The following is a 27315-nucleotide window of genomic DNA, read 5'->3' as shown; positions in this document are numbered from 1 at the left end:
AGAAGACATGTTTAAGGATAGGTATAACAAACAGATCTGCATGACATGTGGCATCCTTGCTATTGAGATCTTAGCACTCACATTAAAAAAACCCATGAGTGTACCAGTCCCATATACAGATATACCAGAGAATTTTTCGACCTGGCTAAAGACAGAAAGGGAGAATGGTACCATGGGTCGTGCACTCAATTACAAGCTTTCTGCCTACCTGTCAGACGTTTATAATATTGTCACTGTCACAGACCCAGAGGTTATAGAGAATACTGCGCTCGGTATACTCCATGCGATAACTGGAAAGGACCCCACACCACCGAAAGTAGATAATATTAATTCCAGACCTCAAAGTCCATCAGTTGGGAAGGTGAAGAACGGTGGAGTTGCGAGTCTTTCAAAGAAGGACACTACTCCTGCTGCCCTACCATATCAGATAGACCTAGTATCTCCAGAACCTTATCTTGAGCGAGAAGCATTCTTTTACACCTCCAACACTGCTCTAAATGCTGACTATAAAGCAATGAGAATTACGATATTGAACGTTCTTTTGTTTGCAACTTCACAGTCGCTTATCGCGCACCCAGATCCTACTTCTACTAATATTCTGCACGTTGCTATTGAGCTTGCTCACAGAGCGATCTTGGTCAATCACATTCCCCCTACTTCCTGTCTTCCTCTCTCTATGAGTCAATTTCTGGCGACAGCATCTTTCATTGAATGTCTCTGTGTAGCCATAGAAAGGGTTCTCCCTCTAGTGTGGAAGATTGCAAAGGAATATACGGATGCACAAATGCAACAGCGTCCCCGGAGCCCAAGCATACGAAAGGTCATATCGGAGTCTGCATGCCACGAAATCACTTGTATATTGTCATGCATCTCTGGTTTCCTCAGGATTTTTCTTGGTCACTATGATGAGTTGCTTCTGTTTGTGGAGGGGCAAGGGGGGTCTGGTGTTGAGCTATATCCCGCTATGGTTGGTGCAGTGACGTCGGATAAGGCGAAAGGAAAGGATGCACCTGTATCCCAGTTTGATTGTTCACGTTTTAACCTGGCTACCTCTAACAGAGAGCTGCTCCAAAAGATAGCCCGGACATATCTGCATCTCTCTGACGTTCTCTGTAACGCCCTGCAACCGATATTAGGAACGTTTTCAGTTCACAGGATCGTCGTGCCGTACAACTTATGTGAGGGTATCCTATCGTTTCATACCAGATATGAATCACTGCTTACTCATGTACAGAAGAGATTTGACTTTCTACAGCGTAGTTTTGCGTATTTGAAGGACCACATTTCAGATAAGGACCAGCTGCCTCCGGACTATTCAGCATACTGCGAACTCTTAACCGGTGTTCCGCGAAAACCAGCGAACGCTGAAGCTGCAAATGTGGCTAGTTCTAATCACTATGCTGTCCTCACAAAGGACTATCTGACCATATGTAATTCTTTTATGACCATGTCTAGATTGGCAGGTCTCTCCTGCACAGTCCTCCTGTTCTCTGAGCCTTATGTTTCGGCCTCTGTACCTGAAGATGGTGCTCAGCAATCTGGCCAAATTGGTGCAAGTAATACAGCTAGAATAGTACAATATCCCGACAGCTACAGTTTTTCTGAGTCACTATTGGTCGCTGCTTTGTCAACTTGTCATAGAACGCCTCGCTCACAGAAGCTACCATCGCAGGACGATTGCGCTGCAATAATTTCTTTTTGTCACTTGCCTATCGCGTTCATCACTTTGTCTCTTGATACAACGGAGTTATTTCCAGATTTCTTTCCGCGAAAAAATAGACCTTCTGCTTTGGTGGGTACTCTAGGCACATTTATTTCTACTTTTAGCAGGATCTACAAGCAATCCATTCAATGTTTATCTCTTGTCTCCGGACGACCTATTTATCGTTACGATATCAAAGGGGACACACTCACATATCATCCAGATGTGATGTGTGTCATTCAGTCTATTGTGATCAATGCGATAGCCTTCGATAGCATCTCAGTACCTGAAAAGTCCGATAAAGGTGGCGATAAAAAGCAATCACTTATCTCTGGTTGTACCCCAGGAGCGAGCCTGTCTTCACTGATTCCCACTCTTCAACCCCTACTTAATGACCCACCCCTGCAAATATCTTGCTACTTGGCTTTAGGATCTTTTTCCTATCTCCTACTCAAGCATGCCCGGGACCAGACAAAGCTTTACTCAGTGTGCCTAACTATATTTCTAGATATGAACAAGCAATGTATCAATCTTCCTACCACTCAGGTGTTGGTAGATGGCCCACCAGTTGAAGAGGTTAAAAGGCCCCCAAGTACGTCCGTTGCAAAGAAGGGGGACAAGAAGGTAGCCGTGGTAGAAGCTGTGACCACTCTTCCGGAGGCTGCTGCGATGATTACATCTACCTTCAAAGATTCTTTCCCTCTTACGTTTACGCTTTTATATGATCTCCTCTATCTAGGCGCAGCCACACTTTATGCAATTGGATTCAACTCCACCTATCCCACAGAGCTGTACGCCTCTAAAACTGTTACCTCTGTCTTTACTCTTTTGGAGAATCTTTACCTTTTGCTTGCCTCGAAACATATAGCGCTAGACAATTGTAATGAGCCAGTGGATATCCTGTTGAGCTCGGCAAAGACATACCTTGAATATGCTCGGTTTAATACAGTCATCTTTCCTTACGAGAGCCAGAGCATATGTCCTGAGGGTGCGAAGACGACAGAGTTAGTACATCAGATTTATGATGCAGCATATGAAACGGCTAGTCTTTTGGTTGAGAGCCATAGAACTGGACGTGTGAGCACCGCAATGTACAGCAGATGTGTCGCAGACATAACCATTGGGCTCATTCTTCTCTTTAAGCGGGCCATGCAGCTAGCCCGCATAGAGATAGCCGACCGACTTTTTGAGCTTTATAAACTGGTATCGCCCGCTTCTGGAGCATCTGTCTCGCAAACGATCAAGTCTATGGATGTGTTGTCTGCGGATAAAGAGCTCCTTGCGGCAACTAGAGACCTTGTGGCCAATGCGTCTGAGTCAGCAGGACAGCAGCTTCTCTTGCGGCAAACTGCAACGACACAATTGTCACTTTGTGTCGACGACATGTTTCTTCACACAGGACCGGTTGTGAAGCACAGCAATGCAGCGACTCAACTGCCTCCGACAACCATGGTGCAGCCGACGCAATGGATGCAGATGCTCGTGTCTTTATGTATAGAAACTCTCATGTTACACACGCGCTATTCTAAGTGTGTTCCCGTTTTCCAGGCAAATATGTTTCTGGTCGCGTCATCTTACGAGCTGTCACTGTATTATCTTGTTTTGTTAGCGGCTACTAGAGACTTCAATGATGAAATACGACCATTTATTGTGTCCCTCAATCTCCCAGAGGTTCAACTGGTGAAGCTTCTCTTTGCAGGAATTAAGCTGCTCCTATCGTTGCCAGAAGTACGCACCAATGAGTATACGCGTTTATCAGAAAACATCCTCTTTCTTCTGGAAACTACTTCTCTTCGTTTAGAGGCTCTTTCTGACACGCAAATACGCGGAAAGTTTTCACTAGCATTTTCTGCATTGAAGTATTCCGTTCTAATTCAACTGGGTCTTTACCTGGAAGAAGAGCATGATGCTGACCTTTTAGAGCTAATTTCCAAGGAATCCAAGCCGTTCTTTACTGAAGATAGTGCACCTGTGGTATCTCAACCTACTAGCAGGCCAGCCTCTCGTACTGCGACTGCCACAAAGCAGGGAAGTAAGCAGACAAAGGCTACAGATCAGCACAATGCGGATCAAACTATTGTGCGTCCATCTATCAACGAAGATACAGTCTCCCTTACCCTTTCTTATCTCGTTCGTAAATCAAAGTTGACACCACCATCTGATGAGGATCTCCAGGTGATGTACCTGTATCACAGACTTATGACTAAGCAAGCGATTTCTGCTGGTTGGCAGTCGACAGAGTCTATGCTGAATACAAACGATCCATCTACCTATACAGAGCAGTATCTTTTTGAGCTATTAAAAGGGTTGAATACTCAAGTTGAACTAGGATCTACGGTGTTGGGGGAGCAGGAGTTGTTTCAGCGTCTGTCCACGCCGATATCGATGGTTGGCCCATCGCATGCTGATACGTGCGTACTTGTTCTTTCTGATTATGTGGAAATGGTGGTTCTTCGACAACATACCTTTCTTGATAACACTTCTCAATTATCGAGCTGCTCCTATGGCTCCATTGTGGTGATGTATGGCGTAGCTTTGGTAGGAACGATTCGCGCCTATCTCGCCACATTGACATGGTACTCCCTTGCCACAGCGATTGTAGCTTTGCAACTTGTCATTGCATGGTTACGAGATTACGAAACTGAGCAGCTGTGGTCTTTGCTGGCAGCCCAGCTAGATAAGTTTGTTATCAGTAACAATCTGTTTACAGATTTTGAGAAGTTTGCCATAGAGTCATCTAGATGCGGCTCTGGATCCTTGATACTTAGGCACATACAGTCAAAGATATTAGTATATGCTATCAACTCAACCCTTTGGGGCTCCATCTCCGTTGGAAGTTATATCCTTAATGAAACACCTATAGGGACCGAGGATCTGAATGTATCGTTATTTGAGCACGCACTTCATAAGCTGTGTGGTGGAAAGGCATCTACTAATGGTGAACAAGCACCTTTGCAGCCGCTTCAAGAGGAGCTTACATCATATATCACGCTCTGTCATGCTCCTCGTCTTCTTCTAGAAGGAATTATTGAGTTCTTCCAATCCCGGGTAACGGCAGCGCAATGTACCATCTATGCCCTCGATCTCCTTATGGATGAAAGAACTTATCGGATAGCGCTTGCACACATAACTGAGAGAGTTTCAACTGAGTTGACTAAGAGAAGCCGATCTCTTGAAAGTCCCCTTCATAGTTATGTGCCTCATTTGTCAGTAGATTCTGAGAATGAAAGCCACACCTCTTTCTATCTCAGCCTCCCCTTGATGGACATTTATCTGCGCCTCACCACTGCGGTGCGGTTACTTGCACGCGCGGACATGGAGTCTTTTCAGGCTTTTCTTTGGCGTCTTCTTTCACATACAAAGCGGTTCTCTTCACAACAAGACAACTTTCGGAGTAAGCATTTAGCGACTGTGCGTAGCCTAAAACCATGTTCACCTCTCCTAGAAGAAAGGCAACTTGGAGAAAAGCGTGCGCGATTTCTTTCTGACTACACGGCGGTTGGAGCAGGCTGTTATCTTTTCGACTCACTTGTCATTCAGAGGGTCAGAACGCTTCAATCCACAATTTTAGAGTGTCTCCACGCATCTAACGTGGTAGCGGTTTATGGCGACCATGCCTACTGGCGAGAAAATCAGTATGCGGCCCACTTCTTCAGCGAGCACGACAACCTAACTAGTACCTCCGAAAAGCTTGTTGTCGAAGGAGGGATTCCCCCGGATGTTCTCGATGCAGGCGCCTTTATTGGCACCTTGAGCATCCAGCTATTGCAAGCAGGGGCTTTGGGCACGAGCATGGGGTACATCTTCTCTGATTATACTAAGTACTCTCTTCTGTTTCTTAGGCCCAGCCGAGTGCTGCTTCCCACCAGTGGTCAGCTTCACAACTACCACAGTTCTCTGATAGAGTGTATTGCTTTCGTGGAGGATGCTTTGGGTCATCTATCCGATCACCCTGTAGAGCAGTCAAGAATAGCACGACTTTCTATTCTTATAATCGCTGCATTATTGACGGCACCACACATTTCGCTGATGGAATTTCTTGCCGATACCACCCTGGATAAGGTACACGTGTCTCTTGCTGGAATGGCTGGAAAGCGGCTTGAGTTGGCTGCCCTCATTCTTCTGAAGCTTACAGGCCCCTCGTTTGTTCTTGGTAGCCCTCATCTGAAGGAGTGTCCTTTACGACGGCAATTAGAGTTGCTGAAGGCAATCATTTTGGAGCGCTTGGCGTTCATTGTGGAGACAATCCCAGAGCAAATCCAAGACATTGTCTTAGGAAGCAAGCTCGTGACCAACCATGTTGTTGCGCGATGGCTAACAGAAACGACGTCTTCATTTGTGTTTGATCCCACCTCGATGAGTGTGGTTGAATATTGTAGAAACCCCACTAGCTTCTGCGTTCATCTCCCGTCGTTGCTTTTTGCATCCAATAAGGCTCTTCTGGCATCTGGCTTTTGTAAGCTAGACTTTACTGGCCTAAACCTGGACGAGATACCTGCATACTCTTCCTGTAACGACAGCATCAAAAAGAAAGCAACATCCGATTTAGGGTCTGCGATAAATGACGCAGCCGATTTCACTGTTCAGCTCCTAAGGTTGTTTCTGACTCGTGGTCCTTTTCAGCAGACACAGATAGGCATTATACCCTTTGTAGATACAATTGTTGCACGCTATGGTAAGGAAGCACCGCTGTTTACTGAGGCTCTACCTGGTCTCCTTGCAGATCTAAATAATGTTGACAAAAAGTCGGGCGCGGCTGTCGACAAGAAGGGCGATTCGCTCCCCCCGGCGTACGGTGTCCACAGTCTTCCACAAGCTATCTTTGCGCTGTCGACACTCACAGGACTATATAGACAAGGATTTAAAGAATTTCTGCGTGTCACTGCACAGATAGGTGTCTGCTTGCTAGATGAGATTAACATCGGGGAATTTATATCATCGAGATGTACAAGTACGGATGACCAAGAGCGTGATGTTTCCCTGAGCGTTGTGTATCCTCCCCCCAATCCGTTACATTATTCAATCCGTCTGATCTGTATTGCGCTATTGAGTTCCTTGGACTTGCATTCTGCTATGAATGGTCACGATGAATCTGTTCAAAAATATATTGATCTGCTGAATGGCCTTGCGAAGGCAGACAGTTCCATTCCTAGCTTTGTCCAGGAGATTTTAGATAGCTCTTCTCTTCGGAAGGACGACGCAGCTGTAGGGTCAGCTGAAAAGGGTGCATCCACGTCGCAAAAGAAGACACAGCAATCTTCCAACTCTGATAATACATCTAGTCTGATAGATTTGGTATTTTCAACCAGAGAATTTCGTTTATTAATGCTTTTTTATGACTCTCTTCAGACGTTGCTTTCTATCTCTGCCTCGTATAGCCACGCTCCCTTTGTGCTAGAGGTTCTTGACCATTTGATATGCAGCCGCCTTAGCAGAGCAGTAACCTCCCCGTCGTTGTCTGACAGTTGTCTCTATCTTACACGGGCGAGTATCCTAACCGAAGTGCAATCGCAGATGCTTTCGCAGATCGTCTACATGCAGTCACAGAAGTTTGTAGGACCCACAAATCTATTGTCAAATATAGTATGGAGTAGTGGGGCGATTATAGGGCACAAACTACTGATAGGTGCACATACATCCAGTCCAATTATAGTATCCGCATCTTCAGCTCAGGACTTGCAGTCACTAACTCTTTTTGACCCTCATTACGACGACCTTCTCAGGATCCACGGCGAGTATGTTTTCACTCACAAACGACCGCCCACAGCACCGGTACAAGGGTCTGGAAAGGACTCAAAGGGAAAGACTCAGCAGGTAGCACCATCAATCCTTTTGCCCGATGGTTCTCTAGACATGTCTCCGGATTTCTTAACTATTTCGCCGGATAGGGCCCACATTTTTGCAGCACTATTCCAGGATCCTGTAGCGGCAATAATAACAAGCTTAGATGCCCGTTATCTTAAGCTACAGCATGATCTTTTAACCGCTATCGAATCAGCCCTCCCGGGCATATCAGAAAAGTCTAGGATTATCACCACTAGTGCCAGTATTGGCAGCGACATCTATCTTCAACTAAATCCCATGGTAAAGTGGACAATTATATGCTATATTCAAAAGGACGTTGTTACCATCCGGCCTATAGAAACATCGGAGTCTTCTTCATTTAGTGATGAGGTTGCAAAAGCATCACTACGCTACACAGACTGGTATAGTTGTGCACGAAGACTCATGGCTTCCTACTGGAACTACGTACCAGCAGCAGTCATCAATCAACTTCAGACAGTTTTGAGCAGGATGGAGGCAGAACTGGATCCAGATCGAGAAACAATCATCCTGAAGAATCTCTTCACTTATCTAAAGTCAATCAGGAAGGGTATGTCACGACTGTATTACAAACGCAAATCGGCGCGCTCGCGTGCTAGTTCTGCGCTAGGACAGTCGGAGGTAGCTAACACTAAAGTATTAAACGATACTGACTCTGCACCCATGGAGTCTAACTCGAGGACCATACGACCATTATCTTCCGCAACCTCTCAAAGATCCGCCATGTCGCCAAAGACGATAGCGTCAGCCAAGTTAGTTAGTACAGCAGAGTTGTATGGATTTATTCCTTCTCACCTGAAAAAGGCCAGCGATCTTCTCCACGAGATAATTACATCACTATGTGATAACCTTAGAAGTGCGCTGCCACAGGAAATAACAGCCAATTGTGCTTTTAATGAAGGTTCCACATCAGAGTCTGCAGATGACAAAGAGCTTCATTCCCTGACACTTATATTATCTGACTACTCTATGTGTTGCTTGCCATATGCGGTGCTTTTAAACATTGTATTTTCTGATCTTGGACGTATTCGTGTGATTGTTCCACGGCTTAAGGATAGGGAGACGCTGATAGAGCCAGAAATTCTTGCGTCAGAGTGTCATAAGGGCAATGCAAGCATCGATGTACACGACGACCTTTCCTTTGCATTGTCGAGTGGGCTGAATCTCGCATTCGCAGATCTGATTCCATTCCTTAGAGGTGTATTTAATCACGGCAATCCGCTGACGAGCGTGCCATATGAGATAATGCAGTATCTGAACGAGGATAGCCTAGCATTCATATGTTCGTTCGCCGCTCCACGTCTACTCCTCAAACCGTCGCTAGTAATTGCTAAACCAAAGACACTTGCTGCTGTTAAAAAGATCGCTATCCTACATTCCGAGTTTGAGTTCAGTAACATGCGATCTAAGCGCGAGCTGCTTCGGTCGCCAAGCCTGCAATTTATAGATTCAGACTTTGGAGTGCGACTATCTCTCCTCTCCTCCGGGCCCAGGATTATAGTTATGAACGAGATTCCATTCTCGCCTACTACTATTGCATCTATAACTACGTTGTATCTCTTGGACCACTTAAAGCAAAGGATTGATGAAAGTCTAAAGAAAAATAAGCCCCCTACAGCACAGGAGAAGAAGCCACAAGGAGCAAAGAAGCCTGCAGCGGGGGCTCAGGAGACACAGGTGTCTGTCGAGCCAGTTGATCTCACGAACATGTGTACAAAGCTGCTTCGAGGATGTGAAGAAACGCTCCTCTTTAATTCGGTAGTTACATATGCTTCGCAATGAGAGGCCTATAAGTACTACTCATACAGATCACTACTGAATATTGTTGATCCCGGCGGAGGAGGAGAGCATGTTCTCACCTCTGTATTCATCTCAGGACTGCCTTGTATGTGGCCTAGGATGGAGTACGGGCGCCGTGGAACTGTACTGGCTGGGGGCTGTTTTACAAGTGCAGAGCCTCCAATCTTTCCTGGTTGAGGGGTCAAAATTCTTCTCACAGTTCCTTGTATCCTAGAGGGTAGTTGTATATCAGAAGTCAGTACGTAATCGGCACTTCGTATACAGGTGTCCCCCTTGAGATAGGGGCCGGAGTCAGCTCCTGTTATCTTGTTGTCTGGAGAATGCCTTGTGCCCAAGTGCTTTGAACCCTCCTGTATCATGTGCCTGATTTGATTTCGCCATGCGGACATCGATGATCCACGTATTCTAATGTCGTTGACATTCTGTGCTAATTTGTGTGTTGTCTCTTCTGCGTTCTTGATAATTGATGACAAAGTACTCTTGACCTCTGGCGACTCAGTGGACGAAAGTCGCAACATCTCATTCAGTTCATGCTGTCTTTTTATAGACTCTATCTTTATGCATTGTTCTCTAAGCTCACGCATTGGAGTGACGAGATCCATGCTTTCATCTGTCCGGAAACTAGTTGGAGATAGATTTCTCCTTATAACGCGAAGCTTCTCAGTGAGCTGTTTAGATACAGCATACTCAATGAACTGCTCGCCCATTTCGTCTGCCTGCCTTTCGTCACGCACCTCTGTAATCTCGTAGTCGGCAGCATTGGAACTCGGCTCTTGATTGTCCAGGATGACCTTGAGCTCATTCATTCGAAAGTCTAATTCTGCTCGCATTGCGTCTACGTTATCCCTCTGCATGTTTGTGGCAAAGCTTCCTCGCTGCTGTACCCTTTCTATCATATCATCGGTGACAAACTGGTCCCTATCTATTTTCAGGAGCTCATCGGTGGCCTTCGTAAGCCTTTCATGGCGTGCTGGAGATGATATTTGACGCATACCTTCTATAAGCCCGAGTGGCACGTCTATTCCTGCCTCTGTGTGGGCTTCAGTGTTTGCTGCGTTGGGTGGTGCCGGGTGATCTTCCTCTGGGTCTGCTTGTGTGCTGAGCTCTCCTTTTGCGGATATAGAGGCATTGCTAAAACAGATTGTATGCTCGTCATGTGCAACGAAAGAAACCAATGCTGAAATCATTGTTTGCTGCTTCTGCAGATAACTAATGACATCCTTCTTTGCTGCGTTTCTGGTCGTCATGTAAACGTTCTTGAATGTAATTTCTAGCCATTCTGCAAGCATCTCAGTGTTAAACGAACCCAACAGCACTGTCAAGCGGGGCCAGTCCACGACATAGGAATTGTCCATGCGCAACTTCAGCTCAAAGAGCACCAAGTTGTAGAAGCAATGTGCTAGATGCGTCTCTGTGACGTTCTGATAAAGCATAGCAGCTACATGGATAAGAAAGCTGTATCCCGAGCGTATCCTATTGACGTGGTGCTTTATAAACATCATAAATAGAAGAGCAGTGAAATTGTAAACACTTTTAACGCTACTATGCGATGAAAGATCCCTTGTACTTAAACTTTCCGTGTCCGTGTTGCAATCTATTTGAGTGGGAGAATCACCGAAGGCTTGGGCTTTGCTATGCATTACATGTGCAATCAAGTTAGAACTCAGTGTATATAACGTGTGTATGTTGATAATTAGCGAGAGCGGATAGACAAGCAGAAGGCTGCTGGACTTAATTCCTAGCAGAGCATCGTCTATATATTTGTAGCCATAAATACGTAGAACTGCGTAGGCATGTATTTGTGCTTCACGCCTCATGTCTTCTAAAACAAGAAATCTCATATTAGCTACATAGTCATCTGCTGTGCTACTTTTCAGACAGAAATCTTCGTACAGACAAACGAACTGGTCGTTTAGCCTACGCAAGTAAATGACCACTGGAGATGCTCGTCGGCCCATGGCAACAATGCCGCTGAAGTCGCTCAGTGTGTTCTCGTAGAACGTTGAAAAACGTGCAGCCTCTATAAGGTTGTTGTGTGCAGCTGTGCTCGTTGCAATGTTATTATATTTAGATGCCACCTCAGCAAAAGCGTCCCCTTTTTGAAAACCGCCCTTGTCACGCTTTGCGATCTGCCGAAGCTTCCATATCATCAGTTGACGAGTTCTTCCTGCAGCCAAACGAGTATGATAAAGGAGAAGGACACAGTAGTTAAAAAGACGCTTGTTGCTATTAACATCTGACTCCTTGTCCCCCCAAGATCCATCGAAGTCCAGAAGCTGAGAACATGGTCTATACATTAGTTCTCTCCACGAAGCATTGGACCCTGACGGACGATCGCCTGTGACAGATTCTTGATCACTCTGCAGCGCATCATCCTTGAAGGAAGCACGGATAAAATTTTCTTCTTCCACTGCTTTCCTCTGAGTCTTCTGCACTTCTAGTAAATGTATCTTCTTCATGGCATGACGCAAGTATATAAGTAAATCTCTGGCTGGCCTGTAAAGCAACTGAGCCTGCAACAAGACAAATGGCAACATCTGGAGCTCCTCTGGACGAAAGATATTTCCGTTTTCAACTAGCTTCTTTGCAATAAATCGCGCAAATGGTGGCAAGGAGGCCAGACACTCAAACAAAATGTCCCGCATGACCGCCTTTATTGGCATCAATCCGAACCTATAAACCCTATCATTGAGTGTGGATTGCATGACTATGTGCTCATAGTACTTATAGTTTGTTTCAAATACGTAGTCCGTTTGAAGATTCATGATAGTCTTGTAGCTAGTAGGTAGCACTCGATTGTCCGGACTGAGCTCAGCAATGTTTATCCCCGAATCTGCTAATGGGGTAAGTGGTGGCGTTGGCTGGGCGTTGCTCTTGTCTATTGGTACAGGGCTATTACCGAACGAGTCTGGCTGGCCTGTTTGCTGTAAAAAGGGCGCTGATCTTAGAGGGCTCTCCGGTTGGTCTAATCCTCTGACTACCGATGTGTTTAAGTATATATCCAAATCAGTGACCTTAGCGATAACTTCGGTTGCGACGTGATCTATACTGCTTGCATAGCCTTCGAGTTCTGATGCAGATAGTGAGCAAAACGAGTCTGACATAGCGGACTTCCACTCCTGCTCCTGAGCGTGAGGATCCAATTTTAGAGAGTGCTCTTCGACGGTGAAGTTGGTGATAAGCTTGGAAATGTCAGAGATATCTGAATTAACGTCCATTCTTTTGATTCGTTTGCTTAATAGAAGCTCTGTAAGATTTGTATATAAAACAGGGTACATTGTGTAGAGAAATTTCATGTCAAAAAGAGTGACATCTTCATTACTGATCTTACTTGCCCGCTTGATCAACTCTTCAAGGTCAGTAAGCTCGCCATCGGGCCCGCGTGCATAGGCGTTTGCTGATTCCTTGCAGACACCCAGTTGTTTATCAACAAGCCCTTTGAGCTCTTCCTCCAAATCGTTATCTTTTTCGAACTTATAAGGAGGTAAGAACGGGATTTCAATGAAAACCCCGGCGCAAAAGTAGCATCTTCCTGGACGTAAGTCCTTGTAATCGAAGCGCATATCAAATGGGATAGATATATTCGATATGTCAACTGCAGTTCCGGCTTTTAACTCAAACATCAGAGCCTTCGTATTAGTTTCTAAAGCACGCTTGCGCTTTCTCTCCTGTTGCTCTCTTTTGCGCTTTTCCTGTAGCTTCAGTAGAAGCGATGCCGCAGACGAACAGGTGAAAATATCAGACAAGTCTTTGGCAGTGGTATCATCAACTGGCTGTCGGGGAGACAGGGCACTAGTAACGCTATTAGACCCTGTCGAGGTGTCATCATCTACAAGACTATTGACACCAGCTAGTACGCTTTTAAAAGGATTCTTCTTCAGGTATGGCCTAAAGAGCATGACGTTTATGCAGAGACCGTAAAGCTTGGCATTTCCTGTGCGATTTGCCACATCGTACAGGTCCTTAAGGTGCTTTTCAGTCTCCAAACGCTCGATCTTGTATAACTTTGCGAACATACCTGCAACTTCTGCGGAATATAGGTCTGCCTTAGACATCTCTGCGATCGCTTGCCTGTAGTCGATACCTTTCCAGCGCATACTGTTGAAGAACGTATGTATGTAAGGGGTTGCCAGGGTCTTCCCATGCTTTAGGGGATGTCCGTTCCCTATGCTGCTAGTAAGCACCTCAGTTCTAAGAAAGCTGAGAGCGCTGCTATCCAGTTGTGGCCCGGAAACAGCATGATCAACACTGAGCTGCCTGGTTGGTGACGCTCTCTTAAAAGCAAGCGTAGAGTCCCAAAGCACTCTGTTTTGAGCAACACCGTATGTCTCTTCCCAAAGATCAAGAATGGATTGCTCTTTTCGCTTCTTTCCAAGCCACAATGGAGCAGATTTGGGTCGTGTATATATCTTATCAGTTAGCACTAAGTGTCGAGAAAAATAAACGTTTAATGCAGCGTAATTCCGCACTAGGTAATAGCACTGAAGCAAATTGATAAGGGGATTATGATAGTAGTGCGACCGCTTATAATCTCGCACTAAGATGTCAGGTTCTACATCAGATGGAGCTTTAGACGCTTGCTTAATAGACGCACTACAGTAAAACTGGTTTGCAGCTGTGAGGTCAGCGCGTTCAGCTCTCCCAAAACCAGACAAGCAACCCGAATGAGGGGTACTTGCAAATGAAAGAAGCTTTCCATATGCTTGATCAACCCTGTGCTTCCGTGTATGGTCGTCCAGCATGTAGTTATCTGGCATGCGAGGTTTTGTGAACCCCAACCCGTTGGCCATCAGATCGAAAATACTCTCCTCGGCGTAAATGGTTCTCCTTTGACGGTCTCTGTTCCTCTTCTGCATAAAGTACCCTAACTCATCAAGAGTCTTGCTTAGATACAAATGTGTTGCATCAACATACGGCTCGTTCAGCAAGTATCTTAGCTTCTGGTCAGGAGTCAAATCCTCGTAGGCAAGGGCGCTGACGCTTTCTTCGAAAATATCTAGGTCTAAGTCTTCCGGCGTTTCCTCTGGTATGCGTGCTTCTTCGCTGTTCTCACCATCGGGTAATGCAGTTGTCAACAAGGAGACCATGTCCTCATAAGTATGATGCTCCGCTATGTCTCCTAGGGTAAGATGCGTCCTAACTCGTTGAAACGAAAGAGCATTTCGCTGAGCAACGGATTGCTCCTTGGCTGGTGGGTCGCTGTCCTCCAGTGGAGAAAAAATATATCCTGTTTTCATGAACCATAATTGTGGGTCTACTCGGTGATCTATGGTGTTAGCGTATAGAGATGGTGCATCAGACACATCTAGCCGTCGCAGCCGCCTGCTCAGGTCTGCATCAAGGTGAAACAAGGTCCTATATTGCTCAGTGGTCAACATTAGTGGTACATACTTCGGGTTATCCTCTGTGTATATAGGGTCTGTGTCAGAGTACTCCTGATCTTCTGCGTAAATATCGAAGAGAACCTTTGTTCGGTCTCTATGAATGACATATCTCTGCGATGGCTCTCCTGCATGTTCATATCGTTCAAAGACATGCACCTCAGGAGAAGAAGGTCTTGAATCCTCCGCAGGTAGAATAGGGTTTTGATTTGAAGAGTCCTTGAAGGGATCACTAGAATGGTCCGCTATTATATCATAATGTTTTGGAGATTGGGAACTTTTTGCATCGATGTTACTGATACTCGGCTCATTAATTGGCGTTGCATTCATTAGGAATGAATTATTGGCCTGGCAGTTTTGACTGGACGAATCCTCCTTTGAGAGACTAGTGTTAAGTTGATCCAAAGTCAGAATAGATGGGTCACCAGTGAGTGCTTCCTCTGGTATTTCTTGATATACTTGACGCTCTTCTAGATTAACGGATGAGTCATCTTGTAGTCGAAGTATGGACTCTTCAGCGAAGGGATTTTTAGAATTATCATGACATTTGCGTAAACCATCTGTCTCAGAGTCACTATCTTGTGAGAACGACTCGGCGTCTGAACCAGAGTATTCTATTACACATTGTTTCCTTAAGGAATAGTATTTGTCCTTTCCTAGCGTAACCTTTTTAATGCAATCTTGCTCGCAAAGGCGATCGATATTGTTTAATATGCGTCTAATTATCTCTCTGTATAGCTGTTGCATTCTATCCTTCTTCAGATTAGCTCGCTGCAGTTGCGCGCTCATAGTGGATATAGTTTGACGGTACAGCCCCAAGTTTTTGAGTACACTTTGCTGTGCGGAGATGTAGGACCCTGTAAGTGTAAGGCTATTGCCAGGATCACTGGTATCAAGATGAAACCTGCTCCGCTGCTCCATGACCTCTAGAAATCGTTTTGTGTCATCGTCTATCTGGGGCAGGGGACCACGATAGGTGCAAATGCTCAAGAGATCATATTTGTTGTGTGAAATGCGCATCTTATTGTGTGGGAAAAGATCCAGGCTTATCCCTAGCTCTGCATCCTCCTGCGACCCGAAAAAGTTGTGCCGAAATACCCCTGGCAACTTCAAAGCCAGGGGCTCTTCAACAGAGTCCTGAGATAGATCTTCTAGACCATCTAATACAGGTCTGAGGGTGCAATCCTTAATAATATCACTAAGAATTGGACTTATGGGTGTCGAAAATATGACTAACTGCCCTCCTTCGTCAACTAGGACACATGGATCATGCAGCTGAGAAGATGCGGGAACCATATCAGCCTGATTGTGCTGTTCTCGTGGTAAAGTGTGGTCCTGCACACTTTGCATAGGCAACCCTATTTTAGGAGGAATTTCAGAAAGAGAGCTGTCAGTGCACAACTCTCGTGGATCAGTGATAATCTGGTTGTTTAAAACCTCCACCTGATCAGTTACTAAAGCGGAGGGAATAATTGGATCGGGTGGTAAATATCTTGAATCACATAGCTTACTACTATCTACGCCATTATCGGGATTCCTTACAATAGTGGAGGAATCCCAGAGTCCTGACTTCGAGGTGAGAAGCCGCCGGTCTCCTCCGAGATTGGGCTGCTTTTCCTCATCGTGACTTAGCACTTCATAGCCCATATGCTCATCCAAGATTCTGCTAGTATCTTCAATACCTATTTTCTTAGGAAGTTTAGCTGCCAAGGTTTGAGCTGATGGCTGTGGTATTATTGTGCTAGTTGAGGTCACATTAATTTTCAGAATCTGCTTAGCTATTGAATTTGCAAAGAGGTCGTTCAGATTGACTACGAAAAAGCTTACAGCATTTGCAGGACGATTTCTTCCATGATGGCTGGCTTTTGAAGTGGAAAATCCGTGACTATAATGTCTTTTTGTGGTAAAATGCTTGGAGTGCCATCTCTTTCTGAGGTTATCTGAGTGAGAATATATCTTAGCCGGAGCTACATTAAGGGCACTTGCATGGAGATGTGAATTGGCCAAAAATTGTCCTGAAGCGGCTTTATACTTGTATTTAGAACGCACTGAGCCTGTCCAGATACTCTTGGATTGAGACGTTCTGGAGCGTTCTTGTAGTGCGTCTTCTGATTGGATACTAAAGTTTAGAGTGCAGCTAAACGAGTCTTCAGACCCGTGTGTAAGCCGCTTGTGGGGATATATCAGCCTCAAGTCACCATTCTTCTTGCAGAAGTCCGAGTGCCGGTAAACTGATAGAGATTCTACCGGACCAAAAGGTGTATAGCATCTGTCTACAGCCGTGCACTCTGTGCTTAAGTCACGTGACTCTAAGTGAGAAAGAAACAGCTCGTCTAAAGAGCTTTCGCTCTTACCCCTTATTGGCAATATTCTAGCCCCCAGAGCAATATTATCACGCAGTGGAAGCACATGTTCAGCGATGGAATTGTTAGTCGCTTTTCGCGTGCTAGTGAATGGAGATGCAGATAAATGATGCTGTTTGGATTTAATTCCTTCTGCAGAAAATGAGGGCATTGGTAGCTCAATATTTAGAAGATGACTTCTATGCAGCTGAGGAGGAGAGGGTGGTCGTGGCCGAGTCGGTTTGCTCGTTGAGAGCTGAGGAGCTATGGAAGTGAGCTCTGCTTGTGCATGGTTTGAGTGCTTAGTAGGTATCTGTGACTGAACATCAGCGCCTCCAAATAAAGCGTTAACTTGGGCAAGTATAGGCTTTGGTTTGCTGATAGTCCCATCTAACAGTCGCAAAACAGGATTTCCAGTTGGTAAAAAATTAAGAACGAAGCGTGACCGAACAGGAGTCATAGGATTTAGGATTACTTGGTGATAGACTTTCTCGTTAGGGATTGCTTTGGCGATTTTAAGAGTTGCATGCCTCTCAAGAGACTTCAGTGCTGAATTGTTACTCTTCGTCGCTTGTGCTACTAAGGGGCTATTCTGAGCAAACAAGTTGGTGAAGCACGGACCAGAAGGCCCAGTATGAGAAGGAGGGAGGCTACGTGTAGCCTGTCCTGAGCGAGATACTGATGTAGCAGGTGGCCTTAGCTGGGTATCTGTTAGCAATGCATTTAGTAGAGTTGCATTTCGCTGTTTGGTAATGAAGGGATCTGCAGAATGGAGTTTGTCGGCTGATACAGCAGTCATGCTATTATCAGAATAATATTGCCCATAGGGGAAGAGGTTAGCGATAATTATAGAGCTGTTGACGACCATTTTCTCTAGATTCTTGGTGGAAGAGATAAGGGGATGTCGTGACGGCTGCATGCCAGTACTCAGCGGTTTATCAAGTAAATCTGACACAATATCAGCAACGCTGTTATCGTTGCAAGAAGTGTTATGCTCTTTTAATTTGTCAGGGCTATGTGGTGCTTTTGGTGGAGGTGGACTGAGGGCAGAGTAAAGGAATACGTGAGCAGGAAGCAGGAGCCGAAAGATGGAGCCATTAGAGAGCTGTACGTAAATTGCTTGAGTGAATCCACTGTTTGTAAGAAAAAGGATCTGGGTGATGCTGACTGCAAGCATTTGCAGCTGGGCGGGTCTCTCGTATGTTAAGACTAATTTTAGCTCATTCTGTGGGAAAACTCTCAAAAGGAATACATCAGCTGAGTTACTAATCGTTACTAAAAGGTACAGATTAAGGTGGCTGAAGGGGCTTGGGACATCCTGCATGGTCGAGGACATTGCCTGATTAGAAAGCTCAGTCAGATAGATAGTTGTGTGATCGTCGTCATCTTGTTGCGATTCAAGACGTGGTTGACAGGTGGTCGTGTCCCACAGGTACACGGGATGCAGTGCTGAAACTCCTTTGTGTAAGGTCTGGTCATCACTTGTGTGCACAGTAGTGCTTATTGAGTGGATACTTTTATATAGCTCTAAAGTATTGAATGATACTATTGGTTGTGTGGCTAACTTTCCCTGGGACATGTCGTCCTTGATTTTCTCCAGAGCATAAACGCTGAGAAAGCCGTTGGCAAAGCCGACGAACAGATAGCCAGATGCTAATGAAATCGTTGTTGGCCGAACTATAGATGATGTCTTAGATGGTGTTGATTGCTTGTCAGAACAGAACGCAGAAAAGGTTAGCGCTTTCCCGAGTTGATGTGGCTGCAAAAGTGCATAGAGAGTAATAGAAAGGCCATGCAATGCCAATAGTGCACCGTTCTGATATAGTAAGAATAGGTGCGAGGAAGAGGTGAAGGCTAAGGGTGTAATAGCCACGTTTAACATCAGCAGTCGGCAAACTACATTAAAAGAGGATTGCGCAAAGAGCTTTCCGCAGTGTATAAGTAATTTTACCGCTAAGTCATGTGAACTAGAGAACTTCCTAATAAGGGTCAAAGAGTCCCCTGTACAGGTGTAGAAGAAAACTTCACCTTCGTGGCCTAGAAGCATTATATAGCCATCCCCTGGAATGCACTCTTTAATTACAGACCCAGGAAGAGGGACGGAGTACTGTTTTTTCTGATGATAATATACACTGATTTGTGAGTCGAAAGAGACTGGAAATCGGGTAGAATCTAATGAAGATTGTAAGATTGAGCATACAATAATAATGTTCTTGCTTCCATGCGCAAAGCAACCAGCAGTTAGCAGGGCGTTGGAGAGAGGGAGACGGAAAACAAGCTCTGCTTCAATGCGGCCAGAGTCGTCTCTAAACAGCTTGTAGAGCTCTCCATTTGAAAGAAAACAAGTAAGACAGTTACTGTGCACTCTATGGAAGAGAATAGGAGCTGGAAGCAATGAGGAAAACGCAGGAGAGAACTCCCCTTGACGTATGTTAGAACGGTCTAATGGTGCGTCCTTGACCATGTTAGAGCACAGCACCATGTTGTGCGCATTCATAATGTGTTCTAGATGAACTTGATCAAACACTCCAGAGCAGTGCCTCTTTTTTCAACTGCATGCCTGTACTAGACTCAATTAAAGAAGAGCTGTCTCCATGTCTCATGGGAGTCCTGTGGTTATTAGGACAGAGAATTTTCCTTCTATTGGAACTACCAAGTATGACACACAATTTACGTTACTTTACTACGGCGGGTTGTTGTCCAAGCGGATCAGTCAGAGTGAGCTGGCACACTGGACAGCTTCCTTGCCGGAGCTTGATCCTATGGCCAGAATAAATCTAGCTTTGGCGGAGGAAAAGAAGATCGCGTTTCTTCAATCTGAGCCCAACTACAAACTTTCCCGTACTACCAGTGTACAGCAGTACTGAGAACATGCGGGATGCAGTAGCATGTATACAGATGCTTGCTTCTTACTAGCCTTTTGGGATCTGCCACTCACTGGAGAGTTCGTAGATAGATGGCTACCAGCAGAGGATACCGACGATGATCACAGCGACAGCGAGCCCTGCATTGTCGTGTGCAGCTCTACCCGCCCTGTGACAGGCTGTGATGGTACTGGACCTCGATGGGGCTATGGCAACCCTTGCATGACCAGTGACTGAGTCCACCCGTCTCCCATGGATTCCGGTCCCCGAGGGCTCTCTTCCACTGGGTCTCCCATCAGCTGACCACAGTGGGGGGCTGTGCAGGCCAGCCTGGCCTTATGAGACGGACGGGCACGTGTAGTGGATGGCCACCGGGAGCACTGCCATCAGCACCCGACAGAATACACCTGTCTCCTATCCCACTCTACCGCCAGTGTTGCCGGAGTGCCTGGTGCCCACCCGGACACACACCCAAGTCCCGGGTATCCCTGAGCATACCGATTCCCACAGAACAGGAGAGCACCGTGTATTTCGGAGCCTCTGGAGCGTCCGTTTGTCGGAGCATGGGCAGGATATGCGTCGCGACTCATACCAGTCACCCTGTCCTGACCATGGGGACTGAGTGCACACCATTGCAAGACCCCCACTGTGGTCAAGCAAGAGACCTCTGAACCAACACTAGGATCGAGGGTCGTAGATCTAAGGCACACAAAGGCGTAGGTCCCACAGTGCGTCACTTTCATCTTGGTGCCTAGTAGATGGTGAGAATCGACTGCAGTCGCACGGCACAGCTGTTACTCGTGTGTCAACGACTACATAGGGGTCATTAGCCTATGCCTTCATTGTAACTGCTTGCCAGACCACGGGGCGTCGACAGCAGTCAGGCTAGCATGTGCAAGTGGACGCTTGCAGGCAAAGGGTAGCTGCACGACAAGGGCCCAGGCATGCACGGAGCTGCCCCAGTACACAGATACAGGCAGAGGCCGCAGTGGCTGAGCGTATCTGCAAGTGGCCTCTGCGACTAAGGATTAGTGTCTACCCGGATAGTAGGCACATCGCATACTGTGAATGGATATGTGCAGCCATGACGGCGCATAGCTGGTGCATTTGGCAGGGAGCACAGTCAATCGCTAGTGACCATGTATCCAATCCCGAGGATCAAGGAACAAAGCAAGCGTCCGCGGCTCAGTATACAGTTCAACGCCCACATGTCTGCGCGGGATCCGGTTTGCAGTTCCAGAGCTCAGGGATACCAGGGCTTATCTGTGACACGCTGAAGATGCATTCTCAATGTCATGGTCTGTGATTGCAAACGTCCATCGGCCGACCCTGCTAAGCCCAGCCCAGGAGCTCACGAGCACACGCATCTCCTCGGTCCGCTTGTCCTCGTCATTGGAGAAGACTCATGCTCCTGTGCATCATCAGTGCGACGGTGCACGTCGATGCTCAGAAGCCCTGGCCTAAGGCGTTTCGCCGGGGAGGTCTACAAACATTTACTACTAAATAGTGTTACTAATAAGACACGCTTTCGTTCAGTCAAGCCGTTCATATGGTACAGGCTGAACCCTCGACGTGCGAGGATATACGTGATGCAAGATTTAGGAAAAATATCGATTCTTCTCGATGTCAACAACAAAGAGCACTCTGTCCTCGCTGCACAGATAAACAGTGTCGATGGTAGCGTAGTCGATGAAGTTCCCGTTCATGAGGGCCACTCCTGTCCCGGCCAGAATCAGGTTAACAAGGGGGAGGTACTTATCTAGAAGAAGACGCTTCAGTAGGGGAACAGGATCATCTATTCCTCCGCCATACAATAACGAACATATTGATAGTAGTTGTATCAGTTTTGGTAGCTATTGCATATGCTCAATATGGCTCATTCTTATACTATGGGTTTGGTTAGGGAAGTGAGCCAGCTTTATCTAGATTAAAAATCACTATCTCATGTGTTCTTATCACAACACTATTGTGAAATTCCTCTACTTTGATAAATCCATCTTCACTATGCAGCTTTGTTTTCATAATGATAACAATAAGCAAGAAAGTTCATCTCCAACGCATAGAAATGTAGACGGGCGGTGTACATATGCATATAGCCTTATAGGGATCTGTATTTCAGATTATCGGCGACTGTATGAGATAACCTGTTAGACCACGCATCTATGCATCGCCCTCAGCCTGCACTAAGCCTCATATTTATTGTGTGAACATCTTTGCAGCATGGTGAATGGAAATACTGTCGAAGCTATCGTTGTCCACACCGTCCTCATCTATGTAGTTAGTAACTGCAGTAGTCTTCTTGCTACCGAATTTTGATGGGAGCGACCGTTGGACTTTAACTCTACGAGGTTGGGGAGCCTCCTTTGGGTCAGGATCTGTTGTATTAATGGCAGACGCTTCACTAAACGTACTGTGCACACTATGGATTGATTCTAGCACTGTGCTATCATTATCTAGAACGGAAAAGGCATGAGGTGGCTCTCTTCCTGATGGCGGTATGGGTGTCATTTTGAGTGCTCCTTCAACAGCCTTTAGATCTTTTGCAGTTTTCTTACATCGGAGGAGGAACACAACTAGAAGCACAACTATAATTACCAACACAATTATAATAGAGGCAGATATAGCTGCAATCTTTGCCGTCCTCATCGCCTGGTTATCTGGAATCACAATGACATCTGTTGAATTGTCGTACAGCAGATCATCCGTAGGCAGGAATGGTGGAATATAAGGCGGGGGAGTTGGAGAAGGAGGATTGGTGGGTGGAATAGGCTTGTCATCTGGTGTCTGTGATACCTGTCGATCGACTCGTACTTGGCAAAGCGATGGACCAAGAAACGACTCCTCAATGACAAGTGTAGTAGAATCAACTACTCCCGCATTATGACACCAGTGCTGAAGATTATGCATATCAATAAGGCCTTGAACCTCAACTCGAATTGGTCGCGGAGAGGAAATAACAGGATCACGCATTATGAGATAGTATGTATTATCAGTCACTTTAAACAAGATTTGAACCGTGTCATTTGCTGCAATGGTTATCCCGCTTGCAAGAGTCGCACTCCCCTTTTCAAAGAAGCTGATTGCGATAATATCCTGCGTGGAGTTACTGAAGGATACCAGCATGTATTTGTTACTATGGACGGAAGCATTCTCATCTACCCGACCCTTTTTGAAGAGCAATCTGTACTTTTGTTCCATAGTAGCCAAGTCCTGGTCATTGGTTGAATAAGGTAAGTACGGGTAATAGGAGTAGAAAATAGCTTTGCGAGCGTTCCAGTATATCTTATCTGTGTAGTAAAAACTGGTTAGCTTGAGAGTGAGGGAAATGTGAATCCCGTAGGTTTTGATCTTTGTGCTTGAACTGCCACCCAAGTCAGTATATGGCTTGTTGATTGTCACGTTCTTGATTGTTCCGGATAAATTCTTGCGCAAGAAGAGAGCAACAGCATACTGGCTCCCGCTTTTCGGGGTCATTTTGATGAGGATGCGTGATGCTTTGGAGAAAGAGATTGTATCCTGAGTCTTTTTAGCGCCATCGAGGTATATTTCAAAAGTATCGCCATCTACGTAAGGTACTACAGCCACGTTTGCCGTAAGATCACCGAGTCTTGCGCCACCAGTGGTCATCTGCGCCACATGAACCCCTTGTGAGATAGATTCGATGAGGTAAAGAGCACGATAACGAACATCGTTCTCTGGCGCATTGTAGTAGTCCATGGATGCACTGCCATGCTCCCCGTCTGTAATACTGGAGACGAACTTTCCATCTGAGAGAGAGCCAAAAAGGTGGGTCTGAGACGAGCATTTAGAGGAAAACTTTGGGTAAGCAGTGGTCCCCATGTACCCCTTCTCCGACGCAAACAGGACATGATGATTGTACTGATCCTTATGGTAGCGCACGCTGGGCATGATAGCCCCGGCTGCTTGATAAAATCCCAGCTTGTTGAGATTTCGGATACATTGGAAATTACGGGTTTTGTACGAGTTCATGGCTATGTTGACCGAAAAGTCATGTGCATTGTAGACATACCTATCGCCATATGAAAGAAAGTAATGACCATACATGATCTCTCCAGGATAGGTGGGCACACTGAGAAAGAGACCCGTTGAGCGATTCCACTCGCCTATGATGGGAAAATTGTAGTGCCCTGTCATCTCATCGATGATTTGTGGACAGTCTGTAAGGTGATAGTTAAGGTATTTGAACACGTGTCCCAGTAGCTCATTGAGGTTAGAGGGTAGACTATTTTGCAGGGAAGCTGCATATGCAAACTGCATGATGCCCATAGAAATGTCCTTGAGCCTGGACAGCGGAGGCTTGGAGTCGTTTGCTGCATCAGCTCCTGCCATCATGTCAGGGACTCCACAATTGACAACGAACGGTAGAATAGAGTCTAGGATATAAGTTGCAGCCTTACCTGCTATACTATGCACGGCAGTCTGTATCGATTGGGCGGCATCAGTGTTGCCAGAAGCTGTCAGCTGCTCAATGATCTTTTGAGACGGAGCAAGGATGGAGGCGATCAGCGAAAGCATGGAGTACCCTGTGGAGCCAGGTATGATAGACGAGAAGTACTCGACAAACGTCCCATCTGAGCGAAAGCCGTCATGGAGGTCATCGGTGGGGGCAAGCTCATAGTTCCAGTGTCTAACTTGGAATAGATCAATGATCCTGTTGTAATACACGTTCATTCGAGAAAGATCGCCAATGAGTATAGATCCAAAAATGGTTAGCTTTGCCATCTGTAGTTCCATAACAATGGAACTTAGTGTGCATTCTGTATCTCTATACCATGTGGATGGAAGATTTGTGCATTGGTTAATAAAGGGGGACCTCTTTGGAAGTGTTAGGAGAGCCTCAGTAACTCGCGTCAATGCATTTTGATAGCCAACAGAGAGGGAGGGGTCGTTAGAGTAGATCTCATCTAGCAGCGGTAGTAGATTGACAAGAGTGTTTGGAATGATTATATCCCATGTGTGATGATCATTAGAATAATATAGAGCTGGATTGTACTTACCAGAAAATATTGTAAATGCCTGTAAAATCTTAATTTTGCAATCTTCATTGTGATAGAGTTCCATACCGTCTGTCAAATAGGCCGTTGCCATAACTATAAGTCTGTACAAAATATTTTGCAAAGTTGATGCCTTCGTTGGATCATTTAGATCATCCCAGCCGTACCTGCCACCATCAAAGGTGTCATAGTATTGCTTTGCTTCTGAAGAAAAGGCAGTCTTGTACTTATTGAGCGACTCCGACTTGTACATGGTCTGGTCCCTAACGATTTGAAAAGGGCCGATAGTCTGCAGCATTTGACTGTATCGATTTGCAACGCTTATCGGAGGACTAATAGTAGGGAATGGAAAGAGTGTGTAGCATAGTGTCAAGAGCAACAGGATGAGCATAGAGTTTTTAAGATATTTAAGGTATTTGACTATTTATTCGGTAAAGAGTATTGTTCCTTAAAGACCGGTCTGTTGTCTCTTTCCGACGCGTCAAACTTCGTCTTGAGGCGTGGATTGCACTTGCTCTTCATCTTAACTCCATGCACCTTTGCAAGCCTCTCCATCCGCGCCTCCTTGATCTGCTTCTTGGATGGCCGAAACTCCCCCAAGACCTTAGATGGAGGCTCGGATAGTCCAAATCCTTTCGCTATATGTCCCAGGTGCAAGCTCTTCAGATTGAAAATGTGGCGTACATCTGAGGACTTCATGGAGTACCCCCGGATATACATTGAGAATGCTTGCACGGCCATGTGGCGAAGCTCCTTGTCGCCCGCAATCAGCTCCTCAACTTTAGCCTGTACCCTTTCCATCAATCGAATTGGCTTTCTGTACTCAAGGACCCGCTCCGCAAGGGCGTCAACGGGAGTAGCTGCAAGAGCAATACCATAACTGCCCAGCAATGGCACGAGGCCAGCTTCATTTTCAAGGAGAAAAAGAATGGACCTTCCACGTTGTCCCATACGACCTGCACGGCCAACTCTGTGCACGTACTGCTCACACGATGAAGGTGCTTCAAATTGAATAACAAGGTCGACTCCGTGCAGCCCCGATGACAGTGCTCCTGATCCTAGATTTAGGCCACGCGCCGCCACATCAGTGGCCACCAGAATCCCACCAGACTCCAAGAACTTGTGCCAGACAATCTGGCGATCTTCAACCCCCAGAGACCCGTGAAGATGAAAGATCTTAGCTAGTATGAAGTGATCTTCAGATGTCTCTGCCTCGGAAAGCCGCATCAAGATCTCGTTCAACAAAGAGCACACGTCCTTGGTCTCTGCAAACACAAGGATCCGTACAGCAGTTTTGGACTCGCTAGCCTTCACCGTCTCGAAAGCAAGGGTAGAGATTAGGAGGGCAAGCCGCATCTTACTCGGCACTATGCAAAACCTTTGTTCAAGAGACGCAGGTGTAACCGCCTTGGCAAGCCCAGCTTCTGGTTGAGGGTTTACCGGTTCAGCTGAAAATAAATCTCCTATTGGGATTGCTTCGCGAACACTGCTTCGAACAAAGTCTAGGACGCGACGATCCGCCGTCGCAGAGGCCAAGATCACTTGCAATTTTGGGTTAGCTTTACGTGCATGGGACAAAATGGCCTGCAAAGCAGAGGAGAACCCGTGAGAAATCAGCTGGTCACATTCGTCCAGAACAACGACCTGTATATTCGTCAGCTTGAAGCAGGCAGTCTGATTGAGGTGATCCTGGATCCTCCCCGGTGTTCCAGATATCACGGTAATTCCTTTACGGAGACTAGCCTTCTCTTTGTCTCTAGGCACGGCACCAATCAAGGACCCCGAAACCATCACAGTCCGTGAGAGGAGGCTTGCAACCACCAGCTCCGATTGCATGGCAAGCTCCTTTGTGGGGCTAACAATCAAGACCTTCGAAGCCCACTCCTCCCGCTTGAACGAGGACGGACCCCGTTGCTGATAGTCGGTAAATAGCTTGGTCAAAACAGGGAGAAGGAATGCAAGGGTCTTTCCTGACCCGGTCTGTGCCTTGATTATAACGTCCTCTCCACTCATTATTCGCGGAATTGCTTGCTGCTGAATAAACGTCGGATTATGAACCTGGAGCTTACTTTTCAATATCTCACAGATCTGCTCGTGAATACCTAGCTCAGAAAACGACTTGCCGTTCTCAAAAAGAGCCCCATCCTGTTTGCGGATTGGCGCAACCGAACGCTCCGTCTTCAAAGCAACGCTATCTGCAGATTCGAGGAGCTCTCTGCGAAAGACAAGCTTAGAGTTGTCCGAGGTGTTGAGCCACTGTCTTCGTCGTCTGGCATCCTGCTGTTGGACTGGCACCTTCATGGTATAATTTACATCCATGCAGCACAGCTTAAAGCAGCTAAATGGAATTATTTAAAGTCTGATAGCAGACAAAGAGATGTCATCGCT

General features: G+C 46.1%; 4 protein-coding genes across 4 annotated transcripts; 1 reads left to right on the top strand and 3 right to left on the bottom strand.

Annotated features, from left to right (window-relative positions):
• Positions 1-94: 94 nt before the first annotated feature.
• GL50803_0014994 (uncharacterized protein) lies at positions 95-9307 on the top strand (the record flags this gene model as incomplete). Its single annotated transcript, XM_001707457.2, has 1 exon — positions 95-9307. One exon carries the CDS (start codon positions 95-97, stop codon positions 9305-9307), a length of 9213 nt encoding a protein of 3070 aa, XP_001707509.2.
• A 14-nt stretch (positions 9308-9321) lies between these two features.
• On the bottom strand, positions 9322-19512 carry GL50803_0037620 (uncharacterized protein; the record flags this gene model as incomplete). Its single annotated transcript, XM_038046088.1, has 1 exon — positions 9322-19512. The coding sequence occupies one exon, from the start codon at positions 19510-19512 to the stop codon at positions 9322-9324; it is 10191 nt and encodes a 3396-aa protein (XP_037902356.1).
• A 2596-nt stretch (positions 19513-22108) lies between these two features.
• Positions 22109-25318, bottom strand: GL50803_0090236 (Glycosaminoglycan polysaccharide lyase; the record flags this gene model as incomplete). The annotated part of the gene is made up of 1 exon (XM_001707462.1): positions 22109-25318. One exon carries the CDS (start codon positions 25316-25318, stop codon positions 22109-22111), a length of 3210 nt encoding a protein of 1069 aa, XP_001707514.1.
• Positions 25319-25347: 29 nt separating this feature from the next.
• Positions 25348-27228, bottom strand: GL50803_0016042 (ATP-dependent RNA helicase; the record flags this gene model as incomplete). The annotated part of the gene is made up of 1 exon (XM_001707463.2): positions 25348-27228. The coding sequence occupies one exon, from the start codon at positions 27226-27228 to the stop codon at positions 25348-25350; it is 1881 nt and encodes a 626-aa protein (XP_001707515.2).
• Positions 27229-27315: the final 87 nt, after the last annotated feature.

Source organism: Giardia intestinalis, chromosome 5, assembly GCF_000002435.2.
Source record: "Giardia intestinalis strain WB C6 chromosome 5, whole genome shotgun sequence".
Taxonomy (NCBI): Eukaryota; Fornicata; order Diplomonadida; family Hexamitidae; genus Giardia; species Giardia duodenalis.
Note: the sequence above shows the minus strand (reverse complement) of the source record. Positions and strands in the feature narration are given on the sequence as shown.